Below are 18,421 nucleotides of genomic sequence, written 5' to 3'. Positions count from 1 at the left end.
AAAACCGACGGCCCGCCAAAAGGCACCGCAGCCCATCCCCAGAGCAGCGCGACGCCCCCGCGCGCGCCCAAAGCAGAAGGGACGTCTTTGCCACCCTCGACCAGAGCCCCGGCTGCGCAGCAGCAGCCGCTGCCAGCGGGAAAGGCCTGGTCCTGGCCAACGGTCTAGCCAACGGGCGAGGGGGGCGGGCGGGCGTAGCAAAGACCCTGCAAAGCTTCTTGTGCTGTTTCGGCCCCGCACGAGAGGAAATTATGGAGTGAGGAGGAATGTCATGTGGGCTGCGGTGGGAGTGGCTAGGGTGCCTGAAGGAGGTCGTGGCGGTGGGGAGAGGCGACGATAAGGGGTAAGTGGAGGAGAGAGTGGATACGCGAAGGCAGGGCGGGGTACCACTCCAGGCGTGTGCGTGTGCCCGAAACAGCATTGGATAAGGGAGAGGGATGTTGCGGGGAAGCGCGTTGCTTACTCGGCGGAGAGTCCGATGGTGATACCCACGCCATCAAAGGTTGGTGGCGAGCGACACGCACGGCGTAGGAGAGGGGGAAGGGTGACCGTCGAAAGGGGCCAGGGTGGGAGGATGAGAAGCACCTGGTGGCACAACTGTCCGGTGGTGCTGCGGTTGGAGAAGCGGTGCTCTTACATTGGCAAACGCATGACCCCTTCGGCCCCGTGATCCTCCAGATCCCTAGAGAGGTGTGTACTGTTGTTCCGGCGTACGTCAGTGAGTCGACTTCCTCATACGTCTATCCACTGTGTGGCATGCCAGATGCGAATGTGTCGGTGTATGCAAGTGAGGGAGAGTTCCCCATAACTGGAGTGACGGTGCCGGTCGTGCACCGGTGCATTGGGGGGGGGGTGAGGGATGAAGCAGACGGAGGGTGGGTGGTAAGACGGCCGATACGGTGTTATTATATTGGGACGCGTGTTTGGTTTGTGTGTGCCGGTCCTATGCAAAGGCGGTGAGAGCGGTCAAAGACACCCACACGCAGCTCGCACACACATGCAGAGGAAGAGAGAGAGAGAGGAGGAGGAGGAGGGGGTGACTACGAGGAATCGTCTCCCTCGTGCGAGCTGCTGTGACAGCCGCTGCCGTTGACATCCCTGCTGTTGTCGCTGTTCATCTGCCGCGCTACGGCGATGCGTGCCGCCTCTACCGCGGCGTGCATGCTAATCGGCACCCCGTCTTCATCCACGTCGGACAGGGGTGCGGTCACCGTGGCTGCGGATCCACCTGATGTCCTTGGCAACGGGAAAATTGGGGTGGCGTAGAGCAGCTGTTCCATCGTGTGGAAGTTATGGTAAATCTCATGCGCATGGTAGCTGTCTCTCACTTCTGGGAGGAGGGCGCGAAGGTGACGTGTCAGAGCTTGAACCCTCTTGCGGCGTCGTTGCCGAGCTGTGCGCCACTCGACCTCACGTATGAGGGACGCTATGGGATAGTCCGGCTCGCCGGTGCAATGAGTGATGATGATGCCAATGAAGTCGGGTGCTACACCGGTGCTTATGTGCATTTGCCCACCACGATGATGGCCGCTACCGCCGATGGCGTTGCTGTCGTCGCTGCCGTTGCTGTCAGTGACCGTCGTTGTGGACGTGTATTCATCGCTGTCGTCGTCGTTGGAGTCGTGTGGCGGCGAAAGATCACTAGCGTGTGCGCTGCTTCTGCAGGGTTCGTCCTCCCCACATGGCGATTGCTGGTGTTGATCCAAGGCACGAGCAGTCAGTACTACGGGTGCGGAATTTGACTCGGCAGGCTGGCTGCTGCTTGTAGCTGCGGCTGTGTCGATTTCTGCCTCGGCTTGTCTCACCTCTTCCTCCTGGCGGGCCCCCTTCTTGCGTATACGGTTATCGTTACTGGTCTCTGACATGCTGCCGCTCTTGTCGCTGCGGCGGAGACGTTGTGCAGCGTGCAGGCGGTCTAACGCGGCGAAACCCCACCCCAGGAAGGCGCCACAGTTGCCGCAGGTGCAGAAGCACCACGCATAGCCGGAGAAGAAGGAGTGCTCGGAGGAGTAGACGCACGTGTCACACTCCACGAAAGGCGGTGCGTGAAGCGTGGTGGAGGCAATATCATGCGGTCCTGTCGCATCCGCCGGTTGTGCAGGCGCTGTGGAGGCATCCTCGACCTGCACTGGTCCCTCGCACTTCTCTGCGTCGAGGGGTGCAGCGACCGTAGTCGAGGTATCCCTGTTATATGCCTGCGAAGCACCCACGTCTAGTGGTGGAGCGGCGCTACTTGGCGCTGAGGCTCGATGCACTGTCACATATGGAGTCAAACGCAACAGATCAAACCGATGTGCGTTCGGGTTCGTGGCGCTGTACGCCTGTATGGGCGGCGACCCATCGGCAAAGAGGTCCAGCTCGTAGCTGTACACCTGCTCTCTCCACGCAGGAACCGCCGCCTCCGCCGGCAGCACGTCCCACAGCGAACCAATAGGGCAGCGACAGTTGTCACAGAGAAGAGCTGCGACGGTGTCGGGCGGGCGAGGGGTGACCGAAGCGGCGGCTGTGGACAGGGAGGGAGGGGATGCACTCATATAAGCAGCGGAATATAGGAAGAGAGCAGAGAGGATAGGTGAGCAATTGACTCTCTCGCGTGCGTGTACCTCTGTGTTGCGCTGTTTGTGCTTGAGACTTCGGGGATGCGTGTTGTGGTAGCAGGGCTGCAGAAACTGGGGAGTGAGGGGAGGGAGGAAGGAATGATTAACGACCCAATGTGCATTGCCGTGTGCCCTACCCTCGCCTTCTCTTTCTCATCTTGTTTTGCCTGCCCGCCTCCTTCCTCCCTCCACGGCAACGGTCGCTGGCGCCTTGTCTGTCACTCTTTTCCCCGTCTGAATGCACCACTCTCTCGTTTGTTATGAGACAGACGCACACAAACGTTAGAGGACTTGTCGTGAGAAGAGGAAGACACGGAAGGCGGGGTTGGGAGAGGAGGGTAATGAGAGAGCGCTTTTCTTCTTATCCCAACGCGCCCACTCTCTCCCACAGAGAACGCGTCACCAGGCCACACCCACCCCCTCGCCTCGCAGCCGCTCCCGTCGTGCTGGCCGCCACGTGGTGCCCCCCTCGGGGAGACGCCTAGGCGCGTTACCCCGTCACTGGCAGGGATGGGGGGGGGGAGGGGCTGTCCGGCTTCCTCACACCGAGAGTGGGGTGGGGGTACGGGACCCCGGGGATACCGTGCGCTGCGGTGTCCTCGGTTACCAGGGACGGTGAAGTGAAACCAGACGAAAGGCATGAATACGAGGGACGGTGAGGGCTGCTGCAGTACGCGTGAGATAGGCGGGTGCGTGCGCAGGCATTCCCCTGTCTGTCTCTCCGTGTGTTTGCATCTGTTGAGCGTAAAGCAACGAAGCTAATTTCTACATATCAGCCCCCCCCCTCCCCTACACACACATACATCGGCTGGATTCACGTCATTGCCTTCTTCAATATGAGCACGATCCTCGCATGACGAGAAAGTGAAGCTCAGCAAAAGAGAAGCGTCAAACGCGTTGGTGCACAGAGACGACCCGTGTGCGGATTGTGTTGGCGCTGCGGAGACATGAGAAGGGCAGTGGGAGGCGAAAAGCGAGGAGGGGGGGGGGACGAGGGCCTGCCGACCGTTTGACTGGGGACGGGGGGTGGCATGAGTGGGAGAGAAAAGCAAAACAGAAAGCGAAAATATAAGAAGCAGTAGACGGATCAGAGCGCTCCGAAGGGGAGAGGGAGCTCAGTTGCAGAGGTGATACAACGAGGCTCTAGCCCCGATCCACAGACACACGCACAGCGAGAGAGGCAGATAACGCTGGCGCCTGTTGATGACTGCTGTCAAGGCTTGCACTGGAGCAGGGGTGGGCATGGTGCGGCGACGTGGTGTCTGCACCACCGCCGACACGCTCCTTGCCTTTTTCCTTCGCTACGTCTCTTTCGGCTCTGCAGAGAGGTGCGGCGTCGCGAAGGGTTCGAACTCCACAGCCACCCGCGTTTCCGCACCACTGCCCTCGCAGGTGACGTGCACGAACCCCGTGTAGGCCGTGCTGTTGCGCGCCGGCTCCATCTCCACGTTCTTCATCGCATTCAGTGCGCGCAGAGTTGTCTCGCCATGCGCTACGAGCACCACCGTTTTACCATCCAGCTCTGGGACGGTCAGCAGCTTCTTTGAAGCTTGTATGCACCGCCCTGGGAAGCTCGGATCGACAAGCTTCTTGTCCTTTACTGTGAAGGTCGGAGCGGGGTGCAGGGGGAACGGATTATGCAGCTGCACGTGCTGCGAGGTGCTGTCGCGGTGGAACGCTGCGTCGTTGTACACGGGTTCTGGACAGTGGAAGTGACCGTCGTTCGGCTCCACGACCGACGGGTTATTGAGCATGTCTAAGTGCATCCAGTACGGGCCTTCCATGATGGCAGGCTCAAGGTACACAGGGATTGTGTTCACCTTCGCGCTCGCCGCCGACGCGCGGAGGACGCCGGCCACGATTCCATCAGAGGTCTGCACGCACCGCAGAAGAGGGGAGCTGAGAATGACGACATCGACGGGATCGATGTGGTAGTGGCTGACCAGGTACTCGCCCAGTTTTCTCGCCAGGACGAAGCCGTCTTCAGTGATTGGCGAGTCGTGCGGGCGGCTGTAGGATTTGGCGAACTCGCGGTCCCTGAGATCCAGCCGCTCGCTGTGGCGGACAATGAATATGTGCGCTGGAGGCATGGTGCGCAGTTGTGGAGGCTGAAAGCGGCGAGACAAGGCGAGGCCCGTAGCAGCGGCAGAAACTGAAGAAGAGACAAACGGCAGCAAGAACACGTCAGTGAAATTGTGCGGCTGTGCGTGTGCGTATGTGTCGTGGCAGCATGATGCGTTCGCACCATCCATGACAAGAGAGAGAGAGAGGAGGGGGTGCAGGACCAAATGCCCGTGCCCCTCCCCCTTCCAGCCAGAGCGCAGCCCAGGTTGGGAGCATTGTGATCCATGCCGCCGCCAGCAATGCGGAGGGGGCGCGAGAAACGAGTGTAGTCCACCACGCTATTGTGTATCGTTTTGTTTGCTTTCCTTTTATTGGCTTGGAAGTTTTAGAGGGCAGAAGGGAGGGGAGGGGGGAGGAAAACGCTGCCACAACGGCATCGGCATAGCGTCTTCGCCTCTCTCTCCACGCTCCTCTCTCCCTCCCTCCCGCGTGCACGTCTATCGCTGGCTGGTACAGTGGTGTACCATGGAGGGGAGAGTGATGGAGCCGCCCATCGATATGCGTGGCAGTTGAGAGCCCGGTGCCTATGGTGGAGAAACGCACGCACACACACACACACACACACACACACACACACACACACACACGTACGCGCAGGCGCCAGTCGGCCAGCAGGGCTGTCACAATTGCAGTGCCACGATGCCTGTGGTTCTTCGGGTCTCTCTTTCGCCTCTCGAGGTTTCCGCTCAGAGACTCCGCACAAAGGCGCCCATCATCTCCCACAGCTGCGCGTCAAAGCCCAGGTTGATGTCGATGCACAGACGGCGGCGGCGCAGGTGAGACAGAACAGTGTCGACGAGGCGCCGCGCGATGTTGCCTTGCCGACTACGTTGCTGCTGCTGCTGCTGCTCTGCTGTAATGGTGGCCGTGCCTGCAGTGATGAGGGGGTAGCAGCCGCGGTACCACCACATCCATTCGTGCAGTAAGAAGGCGGCCACAAAGGCAGCGGAGCGTGACTTGCCGGCCTGGCAGTGCACAGCCACACAGGGAAAGACGATCGCCTCGGCAGCGCCAGCACTCTTTTCTTCACACCTGCCCACATCGCCGGCGATGTCCACCACCACAGCACGGCCATCGCTCGCCGGTGCATTGTTGCGGACGACCTGCCGCTGCTGCCCTTGCAGCCACGCGCGTCCCTGCGGGTGCTCCTCAAGTGCCAGAGCAGCGTGCATGATCAGAGTTGTCATGGGAGTGTAGTGCTGCATGCGAGTTCCAGGGGAGTCGAGGATTGGGAGAATGAGGCGCCAGTAGCGAAGTTCCGCCGTCGCCTTCCCTGAGCAGCGGCAGTGTGCCGCTTCAGCAGCAGTCTCGGCGACCTCTTCCCTTTTCAACGCAGCGCCCGCCGGTGTGTACACCGATGCCTCCTCCGTCAACACACACTGCATTGCTCTCACAAACACACGCCAGTCCGCTGGTGTGCAGCCGGACGGAACATTGGCCGCTGTTGCCCTGTCCGGTAACGCACTCCGCGAGGGGGAGGAGAGCGGCGAGTCTGGGCAGAGCCACCTGGCAACTGTGCTGACCCCCGAGGATATGGCGCTTGAGGAAGCGCCGGTTCTAGGGCCTGCGTGGTGATAGTCCTCGCTTTCTCGTGACGCCATAACTTCGGCGCGTCTGACGCCAGCTGCAACTGTCGGATCTGCTGCCTCCGTCGCCACCGCCGCACACACGCGCTTGTACACCTCGTTGAGGGACATGTGCGACACCACAACGTCCTCGTCGGGACGCTGCCCGCTGTGCGTGGCGAGCGGCCGTTTTGACGGCTGCTGCAGCAGCCTGGCTGGAGCAGGGACCGCTTTTCCTGTGGAGAGGCGAGAGCGCCGCGCGCCTTCGCGGCGCCACGTCACGCGCAGCTCTAGTCGTGGTGTAACGATTCCCTTCAGTGGACAGGCGCGCACCAGTAGCACGAGACGTTGCCGCGACCGAGAGCCTGGGCACAATGAGGACTCGTACGTACTGGTCGACGCATCACTAAGACGCCGTGCTAGTTCAAGCACGTTGATGCCAATGTCGCTCCACGACCCGAGATAGACGCCAGGCATCATCTCATTGGGCCTAAAGCTGCGTGGCAGTGGGACAGGAAGGCAGGGAGGCAGTGTGGCGAGATACTCCATCGTCGAGGTGGATGTGGAGGGCGTTGCCGCCATTCGAGCAGTTGTATGCAATGCCGCATCGCCGTTGCTTGCACAGAGCATCGGATGGGGCTGTGAGCCGGCGCGCTGCTGCTGCTCATCTTCTCGTGCGACCATTGCTGCTGTAGTCGTGGATGACACTGGGTGCCATCTGTCGTCTTTTCGTTTCCCTTCCGCCCAGGCATGCAGGAAGGCCTCGAGGGAGGCGACCAGGCGTTCCTCTCGCTCAGCCAAGTTAAATGCTGATGCTGCGTGCGCGTTGTAGTTAGTGCTGGCATCAGTGGACTCCATGGCTGCCGACGGTGGCGGGGCTGCTAATGATTCTTGACGCACTGTAGCGCAGACGAGTGGGGTCGGGGACGTCCAAAAATGAGGCTAGGCTATACACCCCTCTCCCCTCATGGCGCATGGCCCTCGTTGTGTGAAGGCGATTCCAAAACAGATCGAAGGGGAGGGGGGACCTCCTGACCTGACACGCACGGCAGCTCTCTGCTGTCGTCTTTAACTCAGCAATCTGCAATAGCAAGACACACGTCTTCTACCTATACACTCCTTTGCTGACCGCCATGCAGCAGAGCACTGACATCACGCCAGGCGCAATACACACGTGGCGACAACATGAGGGTATAGCGCCAAGATACGGACACACGGAAAGAGGGAGAGAGGAGGACGTGGGCGGTAGACAGTGAAGGGGGTGGGGGCGAGGAAAGCCGCTCACAAGATGTGAGCCACAAGGACAACAGCAAAGAAGCTCCTCTGAGCGTTCCTGCGTGTGTGTGGGGGAGAGGAGGGGAGGGGAGGGGGGAGCGACCAGAGCATGACGGAAGCCGCTGCGGTGCGGAGAGGAGAACAAAAAAGGAACGAGTCTCGACGTCGTTGGTCAATTTGGCAGAGCACAGATGCAGCACCAAACGCAACTGCTAGCCGCACCGAGTCTTCTCCCCTCTTCTTCCTCCGACGCGCCCTGCCGAGATTACGGCATACTCTCTGAACTCGACGATGAGAGGACACCGCTGCCCCCCCCTCACTCACTCACCCCCCACCCACACACCCACACACACACACACACTTACTCACACCCCCAGAGCGGTTCAAGTCTCCCCTTTTTAGTTTGCCGGCCACGCTCAGTGCGGATGCGGCATTCCCTAGCCACATATCTGCATTCCCTCCCCACGCATGCACCTCGGAGTTGTCGTGCACAGGGGCCTGAAATGGAAAGAACGGCAGGAGGAAAGGGAGGAGGCGGGAAGAGAGGGAGAGAGGGAGAGAGGCTCGTTCAGTGAGATTGGCGTTCTCCTTGAGGTGTGTCATACACACATACGCCTCCCCCCTCCCCCCACCCCAGGCATCTCATCGATAACAATAAGAACCATAGGAAGTCAGCAGCTGATGATGGTGTTCAAGAGGATAGAGAGGGAAAACACAAAGAGTGGGGGCTTACGGGAGAGAGGGACTCAGTAATGCAACGCACAAGAAGAGAACAGCCAAGAGAAAGGAGAACGACACGGTTAGCACAGAGGCGCATAATTTACATCGAACAGAGCGCCACACACACACACACACCCGCTTCGATCTTCTCCCCCTTTTCCCCTCTTGTGCGCTTGTATCGTGCGCACACGGACGCCTCGTCCAGAATTTCAGCGCGAGCGCGCGCGTGCCCCCCTCCTCTCCCGCTTGCAGTCTGTTCTCTTCCAGTTCCTCTCTCTTTGTATGGGATGCCACGACGACAACAGCGAACCCGTGGCTGCGTGTGTGACCATAAAACGGAGAAGACGAGCAAGAAAAGAGAAGGCTACTGTACATATATGGTATACATCGAGCACACACCGGCCCACACACACGCACGCCCCATGAGGGACACAGACCGCAGATAGGGGGACACACTCCGTGTGCTGCGTGTCTGTGTCGGTGTACGCTGCGTATGGATTTTACCGAGAAACTGACTTTGGAGGGCGAGGGGGAGAGGGCAGGAAGAGTGTGGAGGGGATGGGCAGAGAGGGAGGACAACAGCCAAAGAAAGAGATGATGATGATAATGAATGCGGGGTTGTAGACACACGCATGCCCCCCCCCCCCTACGCGGCTAGACAAGCCGACCTCGTTGTTGCCAAGTTGAAGGGCCACCACTTTCCTACCCGACCGCACACCTATGCGCACATCTGTTTACATCAGTCGCTGGCCGCTGCTGCTGCCGCCGCTGACGCAGCGATGAAATCGATTCTCACATGGACGGACCGACCGACAGGGCGCGACACACACACACGTACACACACACACACACACACACACACACACACACACACGCATACACAATGAGTAAGAAGCATGAGGAAGAAGTGGACGGGGGGGGAGGTGAAGAGAAAACCGCTGTAGTGAGTACGAGAGAGGACGGCGAGGGAGCGAGAGGGATGAGTGCGTCTGCGGGCGATGACGGTGGGCGAGTAGATGAAGAGGCGGATGAAAAGAGAAAAACCCCACTCGGCTGCTTCGCTGATAGGAAGGGGGATGGTGAAAAGGGTGCGTCTCACCTCCATCAGCGCTTGCATTACTCCCCGCTCTTTTTCTCCTGCTCTCCACAAATCGCTTCACTTCAAGCCACCGTGTCCTTCTCCGTAGCGGTATATCCCGTACACTCTCACAACCATCCCCCATGCGCTTCCACACACCTCATCTTCTCGTGGAAGAGTGGGGGCGGGGGGGGGGTCGAGGGGGGGCCAAAATGAACACGCGCGCAAGTAGCGCGGAATTAGGAAGTGAGTAAGGAAAAAGAGAGCGCGTAGGGTTGGTCAGGCAATGCACACTAAATCTTGTGCAGCCTGACCGTGGTGGCAGTGTTGGGGAGGGGGGGACCAGTGCCTTTCCCAAGATACAGGGAGGGAGGGTGGTAGTAAGGTTGCCCATTTCAGTACACCCTCGACCGACTCGCCTTGGCTGAGTCGTCGGCGGCCGGAGGTGTGGGTCTGCTGTGGCGGTTGCTGCTGTCTGCGGCGGCAACAACCGCCGCTACTGCCGGAGGCGCCGGGCAACGCAGCTTTGTCTGCACGCTGGCCTCCCGATCCTTTCGGTTCTCAATTGCCTTCACCGCGCTGTCATCGTCATCCTGCTGCTCCTTGATGAGAGGGGCCCCGTGTAGCGTGTCGTTGTAGATCTCTAGCTCTAAATCTGAGCGTCCAAACCCTGTGTGCACCATCATCTCTTGCGACTCCAGGTTGCAGTAGCGGTACTTTCCGGGCTCCTTACCGGCAGCCCGCGCTCTCGACTGCATGTCATGGCTTGTCAACAGCAGCAAGGGAGTGTATGCTGCCCCGGTTCCCCCGCGGCGCGCTTTATGCTCCATCTGCAGCTCACCCAGCTGACGGTGCCGCTGCTGCTGTTGTGCGTCCCACTCGCGCGTGAAGCAGTACCCACCCTGGTAGGAGGTGACGATAGGCGAGTAGTGGTCGCGGCGGTAGTGACGACAACTGCCACTTCTACTGCTAGTATACGTGTTGTTGTGCTGCCGTGCAGACGATGCCCTTTGAGCGTGCTGCTGGCGCGACGATGCAGGCGAACGGCGAGGGTGCGTGCGGGCCGATGAGGCTGAAGATGACAGCAGTGGCGGGAGGCGTGCGGCGCGGTCTGCAGTAGTCGCGGCCGCTAGCCCCTGGTGCTTCTGCCACAAGACAAGGTGAGGTGGGGCGCTGTACCCCAAACTGCTGCACGGGACGAATGGCCACATCGGCTTTCTGCGCCTCCCGACACCACCGCTGCTGTCGTTCCTCGACTGCCGGCTGGGGTGGCACTTTGGGCAAACACCGGCAGCGCACATCCACCGGCTTGCACCAACGTAGTGAGGGGTCGGTGAGTCTGTCTTGCCGACGTCGCCCTCGCCACCCGCCCCTTGCCAGGTTTGCGGTCGTTCCTGGCACTCTTCTCGCAACGTGTTCAGCAGGTGCTGCGATGTTTGGCAGGCCACGTCGTAGCAGCTGATGTACTCTGTGCTATCATCTACCTCTTCATGGACGTTGGGGTACCCATCCCGGTAGTCTTCACTGCTGCCTTCGTGCGCCATGGGGCGATAGGGACGGATCTGCTCCAGCCCCACAAATCTCGCTGGCACCTGCAGGTGATCCTGCGGCATGCAACTCTCGTCGGCGTCGCCACCTCCCGTAGCTTCGGCTTCTGCGGCATGCTGCTCCTCGCCACTGTATTTGCTGCCGTTCATCTCGTTGATCTGATCCTTGTCGTCCTCCTCTTCCACCTTGTGTAGGTGCAGCCAACGCACCGGATCGACCTCGTCCACCTTGCTCCTGCGGCGGTCACCTGCACCCAACGCCGTGCTCGTCGCCGCCACCTTAGGGGCCGTTCGCCCTGCCAGCGACGGATGGCTGTCGTACTCCTCCCCACCGTCGTTGGTGCTCGTGTAGGTTGAGTGCCAAGAGGCGTGGGAGTAGCGACGTTTTGCGGCAGTCTTGTCTACTGGCACGCGAGGCGGTAGGGTGGCACCGGCGGTGCAGTTCTCCTGTGGCGCCCCAGGCGAGTAGGAAGATGCCTTGTCTGAGGAGCGGCGACTGGCGCGTCGGGGTCGCAGCAGGTCGGCGCTATCCTCTGCTGCCCTTATGTGAAGAGTCTGTCTGGCGGTCAACAGTTTTTCTGCTGAGAATAGTCTGTCGGAGGGGTGCTCGAGGAGGGAGGCGCATATACTGCGCCGCGAGTTTGTCCGCGATCGATCAGCAGAGGAGCGCGAGAGGCTGTACGAGCCTACCGTCTTAAGCACGCTCGGTTGCTGATCGGCGTCCGTGTACCATGGGGCCTCAGACTCCACGGCCTGTTGACTCCCACGATGTCGCGCCTCAGAGGCAGACATCATCCTCTGCTCCGGCGTCTGCCACAAAGCTGGATGCGCCTCTTCTACCTTCGCTGCGCCAGCGTCGATGTTGACTCTGCCAGTGCACTGCTGCCGGGCATGATCAACTGAGGATGCTGACATCACGCGTGGCCCAACCGTCTGCAGGATGGCTGGCATAGCTTCACCACGCTTAACGAGCGTCTCTTCTCCAGTACCCGCGGAGCAGTGGCGCCCCTCCGTCCTCGCGAGAAGCTGCGCGGCCAAGATGGCGCTCGTTGTGTTTGTCTTCATCGAGGATGCCTCGGCGTTCGTGGCCTGAACACACCGCCGATGAGCCGTCGTCGCAGTCACCACATATGGCGACACGACTGCTTGTTCGTGCTGCGCGTGGTCGCTGCGGAGGCGAGGTCGGTTCGTCGGCTGCGGCTCCCACAGATCCTCGTCACTGTCCGTGTGGTACTCAACTGGCTCGTGCGTCAGGTAGCGGCTGTTGCGCTCATGCGCTTCTGCGCTATCGGTCTGGTCGTCACCGAGTCCCTCCGGACTGCTGCCGTCACAATGAATACTGCGATGCCCTTGAGGTGTGTTGGCCATGATGGTTTCCGTGATGACGTGCACCGACACGCGCGCCGGTACCGCATGCGAACGGGAGAGCGCGCGCTTCTTAGAGGCTCGAGGTGATGTATTACTGTTCGACACAACAAGCGGTTGAATCGCCTCCGCAACGACGCCGAGGCGCTCTGTGCCTGCGTCACTGCAATGACTAGCGCTCTCAAGGGGCGACGCAGCATCGGTGCTGGTGGACCTTGTGTCCTCTGCCTCGTCTTCCTCATCTTCCTCCGGCTCCTCATGGAGGCTGTCCTCTTCAGCGCCGGCTTCCGCATCGAAACCTGCATGCTGGTCTTGCTCTCCTTCGTGCAGACGCACCCGCGGGGGCCTACCAGGCGCGTCACGAGGTATACGATTGTGCAAGCATAAGGCAGGTGGTAATCCCCCCAAGTTGGTGCCGCTGCTCATGCAAGGCTCATTCACACCGCTGGCGGAGTGCTGGCGCTGGAAGAGGGTAGCCGCGGTCGGAGATGATGGACGACGCAGGATCGGTACACCGCGTGGTGGGCTAGACGAAGAGGCCGACGACATTGCCTCATGCACCGCACTGTCGCTTGTCATTTGCGCTTCGGTGGAGAGAGGGATGAGCGGGAACGCGGAGCGTACACCGCACACGAGGGTAGTGCCCGGCATAGCTGCATCCGAGTACGCCTCCTGCTGATGCGATGCGGAGGGCGAGGTAGAGGACTGGCTGCTTTGGCGCTTCAGCATCTCCTGCCGCCGAGTCAAAGAGTTGCTGCGCTCCTGCAACAGCGGTGTGTGGTGGCGTCGGCTGCGTGTGTTCGACGCATTACTGTGCGTTGGAGAGATCATTTTCTAACAACAGTGATGATGGCGCAGGAGAGAGCAGAGCGAAGTGGAGAGAAGAACGTGCCCCACAGGCTTCGAGGAGAGGGAGCTCGAGGATGACGAGATACACGTGGCGTTCGTCACGGTGTGTGTTTTCGTGTGTGTGTGTGTGCACAGGTTGACCAATGTCCCGCCTCTTCGCGCGTTCTTCCGTCCTAAAGAGGAGAGTCCCGCACAAACGCACAGGCAAACACACCCACCCACCCAGACACACCGAGGTAGCGAGAAAGTGGATGGATGAGATGTGGAGCCGCACCTACGTGGGTTTTCGGTCTCTTCTCCCTCGTTGTGTTTCGCCGTTACTCCACTTTTCGAGTTTGCCCGTTCTTCTCCCTCGCCTTCCTGGTCCGCTGTACTGCAACTTTTCTGATGTGCTGCCGCTGTGCGGGAGCGGGCGGCACACTGGGAGAGAAGGTAAAAATGAATGACAATGGTTCACTGTTGTGGCTAGATGCCACCGTCGTTCGTTGAGCAGTCAGTCAGAGAGAGAGAGAGAGAGGAGAGGAGAGGAGAAGAAACGAGAGTGGAGAGCAGTTGGTAGGAGAGGGGGAGAGACAGAGTGGGTGAGTGGGTAGGAGGGCCGCGGGCAACTTCACCTGTGGCTGCAGAAGGCGCAGCAGGCCAACGTGACTGAGCGCCAACCAAGCGAAGAGAGGCATCTACGCCATTGCGCGCGCGCACACACACACGCTTCTGGGTGAGAGTCGTGCGCTTCGGGCTTTGTTGTTTTCCTTACCGCCTGCCCTCGACTTCCTCCCTCTTGCCTGCGCACTTTTCTACAACATGAGGACAGACCCCCAGTCGCCCCCCCTCCCACCAATATCAAGGCACGCAGCCACACACACATACGCACACGCATATGCACGCAGGCAGACACGCGAATGGGCACCGAGAGGTAGGGTGTGTGGTGAGAGGAGGAAAGACGCGCCTGCGTCTCCGTTTTGCTCGACAGCGTTGGGTGGACGGTACATCCAGCCACTGAACATCGGGGAGACGCGACGGAGTAAAGAGAAGGTGAAACGGTGTCACGTAACGTAGAAAACAAGAGCCCCCCCAAAATAACCAACAGAGAGAGAGAGAGCGAGCGCGTTCAGTTTTGGACGAAAAAGGGCGTGGGGGGGGGGAGGTGGTGTGGCGGCTGTGGGAAACCGCCGCGAGAACAACGAATGGGCGATGATGTGTTGGGGGGGGGGGGCGGGATCGCTTTTTCTGGTGGGTGGCGGCGGCCCAGGTTCCTCACGCCGAGAGTGGGGTGGGGGTACGGGACCCCGGGGATACCGTGCGCTGCGGTGTGTCCCTCCTCCCCCTCCCCCCCCATCATGCGGGTATAGACCGAGAGAGCGAGAAAATCATTCGGGAGGCGCCCACAGAGAAGAGTCTGTTTCTTTGGCCATATGAGTATGTGCCTGTGTGTGTGACATGTGCGTGAGACCTCCGGATCGTCATCACTGCAACGTCGCCGTCGTCCCCGCACAGTCCTCGGCAAGATCGTTATGCCCCACCGGCTTCCTGTCCGTCATTTTGTGTTGGTTGGTCTAACGTACATGGGAGCAGAGAGAAAGGAAAATGAGCGCCATGCGGAGGGAGCGAGAGCTGCAGTGCTGCATGGCGTCAGCGTGGAAGTGATAGTGGGAGGGGGGGGTGAGAGAGAGAAAAAAAAACCCGACAGCGCACGCTGATGCCATCCAAAGGAGAGGCCGTCGAAGATCGGCGAGTGTGTGCACTCACGCCGCCAGGTTCTTCCCTACTCTTCCCATGGCCCCATCGACACTTCTGCAACATCCTCCAAGGAGTCTGCATGTGGTGCTACTGCTGCTGCCGCGGCGGCAACTGCGGCAGCCACGGAGGGACGGCTGGTACCGCTGGTGCTTGGTGACGTGCGCACGGAGCGGCGCTGGTGCGACTGGACGCATGCGGATGCGGCGGCGTTGGCGCATTGCAACAGTGACCGCTTGACGCTGCGACCTGCTTCTTCGTGACTGTCCTCTTGCATCGAGTTCTGGGTACATACTGAGGAGCCTGAGGAGGAGCACGACGATGGCGAGTCGAGCTGCTGCTGCTGCGTCGGCGACGCTTGGCTAAACTCGCCTGCATCAACGTGCGCGGGCACCACTTCCTCGAAGGACCGCACTGATAGCGGTGGCGCTGCTTCGTGGTGCAGTGAATCAACGGTACGGCTCGACCAGTTTGGCACTTGCTGAGGTGGTGCAGAGGCGGTCAGCGGCGGCAGCGTTGTTTTACTCGCCGCCGAGGCAGCGATGGCAGCGGCCATGGTGCGGGTGACCATTTCTGGAAACAGTTTCGACGGCTCTGCCGCCGCCGCTTCTGCTACCTCAATAGCACTTCCGTCAGGCTCAATGTTCGCTGCTGTCGTCGTGAGCACAGCTTCACTTGCGGCTTCAGCGACACTCACACGGCTGGTGCGTGGGGAAATGACGCGCGCCAGATCGGTCCACATGGCCAGCGCGCTGTGGTGCTGCAACCGCAGCAGGCGAAGAGGGTAGTCGCGCAGCGCCGCTCGCCAGCGCACCTCTGCATCACTCCTCTCGACCATCACCGACGCTGGCACCGATGCGGAGGTGATATCCACGCCGCCAACGCGGTGCGATGCGTCCTTGTCGCCGCTCCCCATCAACTCGCTGTGCCTCACTGAGGTGATGGCTGTTTCGTGGTACAGTCGCTGCAACTGCGGCAGGCGTCGCGCAACTGCAGTAACTACAGGAGCTGTCACGAGGTCCGGGTTCAGGGCAAGCAGGTTCAGCACGCGTAGCTCCGCTAGCTGGTCTAGCTGGCGGATGCTGATGTCCGTCAGGTGCGACCAGCCCGCGCCGTGAAGGTTGAGCTGCTGCAGGGCAGGACATGCCTGGATGAGCTTGCAGAGGGCTGCGTCGGTGAGAGTCCGCAGGTTGACCAACTCGAGCGTGTGAAGACTCATGAAGGTGGGCAAGCCGCTCCTTGCCGACACCATCCAACAGGCGCTGCTCAGCCCTTTGCAGTGGTAGAGGCACAACTTCTGTACAGTCGTCTGCGAGACGAGGAACCGTGTGAACACGTCGTCGCTGGCAAACGTGCACTCAGAGAAGGTGACGGAGGCGAGTCGAAGGCTTTCTTCGCAGCCGCCCACCTCCTCAGTGCGGCCGTTGAACCGCCGCAGCGCCTCTTTATCGAGAAGCATCCCGTGCAAGGAGACCTGCGACAGGCGAGGCGCCACGAGAGAGAGGAGAATGGCGCGCTGCTGCACCGGCAGTGGCAGCACACGCAGGCTTCGACTCGTGAGCACGTGCACGTGCGCGAGTGAAGAAAACAATACCTCCACGTGATCTAGCCGGAGGCGGTGAACGTGCGGGCAGTGCTCCAGCGCAAGGACTCGCACCTGCGGGGCGGTGGAGTTGAGGAAGTCGACACACGCGTCGGTCAGTCGCACACAGCCCGAGAGATCAAGTGTGTGCAGCCGAGGACAGCGCTGCAGCACCTCTACGAGGAGGCTGTCCGTCAGGCGGTCTGTTGGTGGCAGCAGCAGCACCTCGGCAGAGGGACAGTAGAGCTGGGTCAGAGTGAGTGTGTCCTTCACGTCGCAGGCACTGAGGTCGAGGGTGCACAGGTTCAGTGCGAGAGAGTCGGTGCCAGATGTGTCTGTCGGCTCCGCGATGATGTACGGTGCATGCATCAAGTCACGCGTTCGAAGTAGACACCACAGTGCTTGCAGGCCCTCGTCACCGACTGCCAGCTCCGGCAGCGACAGCGCGCGCACCTGCGTGGCACCCATGAGCGCATTCGTGAGCTTCGTGAGTACAGCGTCGTTCCCTACGCACCACACCTCGAGATGAGCGAGGGAGGGGAGGGAATGCAGCAGCGCGTCTGAGAGAGTCGACATACCGGCGCACTCGTTCTCGAATCGAACAGAAAAGGTGCGGAGATGCACAGACGCCCATGCGCGGAATGCAGAGAGCTTAAAGGCTGTGGAAGCGGCGACAGCCCCACTGCCACTGGGCTGTCGCTCAAGCAGACGATGCAGCACCGAGACCTGCGCGTACGTAAGCGGCGGCTCCGTTGCGACCAAAGCCTCTCCAGAGGTGGCAGCAAAAAAGCACTGGATAAGCTGCGGGTGGGTCGGGCAGCCTAGGTAGCAGGAGGCACTAATGTACTCGAGTATGACTGCTTGGTCAGCTGCTGTGGCGGTCACCATAGAGTGGGAAGTCCCCTGGCCTACTCTGCCGTAGGCCCTGGCGAGCGATGGTGCAGCGGCCCCAGCTGCTGGCAGGATCATTCGCATCTGGGCCAGTGCTCCCTCTCTGCTGCCACCACCACTACCACGTTGGCGTTTGTCATCACGCAGCAGTAGAAGTTCCTCGTTTTGGAGCTGCAGCACAGATTCTAGTCGGTGCACGGCTTGACGCAGCTGCACTGCCTCTGCTTGGCAACTCGCGAGACGCTGCTCTACTGCCTCGTTTGTGTGTGTCAGCTTCTCTACCTGACGGTGCAGCTCAGCGCACTCCTCTAGCTTTGCTTGGTATCGATCCAGTGGTATGCCGGACGGAAGAGCTGCGGCGACAGCCGCAGCAGCGTCAACAGGTGGTAACATCCTTGGCGGTGGCGCCAAGGTGCGTGCAAAACCTTGCGCAGACGGCGCCGAGGCCTTTGCGAGTGATGCATCTGCTAAGCTCAAGAGCGGACTACTACCTCGGTAGAAGCCACCATTGGTGGACGCCATCGTGTTGGTGCTTGTCGGGGGGGGGGGGGTAGGGGTGATTAGAGAGAGAGAGAGCAGCCAGAGCAGCAGGAAAGCCGTCGCTGCCGCCGTAGAGGGAAGTACTGCAGCTCGGCTGTCGCGCTCTTCTTTGTTGCCGCGTTACGCTGTGATGGCCGGCGGTGGCGGTGTCGGTGTCAATCTCTGCGTCTCGGTTCGCCTTTAGGGCACAAGCAGACGCGATGGAAAGTGCAACCCCTCCTCGGAAAGAGAGAGATGAGCGCAACTGTGTGTGTGTGTGTGTGTGTGCGCGCTTGTGAATACCTCTGAGAGACCGCCTCTCACAGAGAAGAAAAGGTGAGAAGGGAGGGGGAGGGGTGGGGAGTACGAACAGCGAATGTGTGTCCGGCGTAGAAAAGAGAATTGCTGTGAAGTGTTGTGGCCAAGTAAAGTGCGAGGGGGGGGGAGAGGGAGGGCTGTGTGTGGGGTTCATGGCGGTAGTAGTATTGGTGGGCGTAGAGGCGAGGATGAAGAGGGGGCGTAGCTGGGGTGGGTGGATAAGGCAAGGAATAGAGAAGCACAACGGCGCCGTCTCG

General features: G+C 60.5%; 5 protein-coding genes across 5 annotated transcripts; all 5 read right to left on the bottom strand.

Moving 5' to 3' along the window:
• Nucleotides 1-1,040: 1,040 nt before the first annotated feature.
• On the bottom strand, nt 1,041-2,534 carry LBRM_09_0590 (conserved hypothetical protein; the record flags this gene model as incomplete). The annotated part of the gene is made up of 1 exon (XM_001562625.2): nt 1,041-2,534. The coding sequence occupies one exon, from the start codon at nt 2,532-2,534 to the stop codon at nt 1,041-1,043; it is 1,494 nt and encodes a 497-aa protein (XP_001562675.2).
• Nucleotides 2,535-3,898: 1,364 nt separating this feature from the next.
• Nucleotides 3,899-4,849, bottom strand: LBRM_09_0580 (hypothetical protein, unknown function; the record flags this gene model as incomplete). The annotated part of the gene is made up of 1 exon (XM_001562624.1): nt 3,899-4,849. One exon carries the CDS (start codon nt 4,847-4,849, stop codon nt 3,899-3,901), a length of 951 nt encoding a protein of 316 aa, XP_001562674.1.
• Nucleotides 4,850-5,407: 558 nt separating this feature from the next.
• Nucleotides 5,408-7,144, bottom strand: LBRM_09_0570 (conserved hypothetical protein; the record flags this gene model as incomplete). The annotated part of the gene is made up of 1 exon (XM_001562623.2): nt 5,408-7,144. The coding sequence occupies one exon, from the start codon at nt 7,142-7,144 to the stop codon at nt 5,408-5,410; it is 1,737 nt and encodes a 578-aa protein (XP_001562673.2).
• A 2,610-nt stretch (nt 7,145-9,754) lies between these two features.
• LBRM_09_0560 (hypothetical protein, unknown function) lies at nt 9,755-13,102 on the bottom strand (the record flags this gene model as incomplete). The annotated part of the gene is made up of 1 exon (XM_001562622.1): nt 9,755-13,102. The coding sequence occupies one exon, from the start codon at nt 13,100-13,102 to the stop codon at nt 9,755-9,757; it is 3,348 nt and encodes a 1,115-aa protein (XP_001562672.1).
• Nucleotides 13,103-14,882: 1,780 nt separating this feature from the next.
• Nucleotides 14,883-17,849, bottom strand: LBRM_09_0550 (putative leucine-rich repeat protein; the record flags this gene model as incomplete). The annotated part of the gene is made up of 1 exon (XM_001562621.2): nt 14,883-17,849. The coding sequence occupies one exon, from the start codon at nt 17,847-17,849 to the stop codon at nt 14,883-14,885; it is 2,967 nt and encodes a 988-aa protein (XP_001562671.2).
• Nucleotides 17,850-18,421: the final 572 nt, after the last annotated feature.

This window comes from Leishmania braziliensis, chromosome 9 (assembly GCF_000002845.2).
Source record: "Leishmania braziliensis MHOM/BR/75/M2904 complete genome, chromosome 9".
Lineage (NCBI taxonomy): Eukaryota > Euglenozoa > Kinetoplastea > Trypanosomatida > Trypanosomatidae > Leishmania > Leishmania braziliensis.
This window is presented reverse-complemented; position numbering and strand designations above follow the sequence as displayed.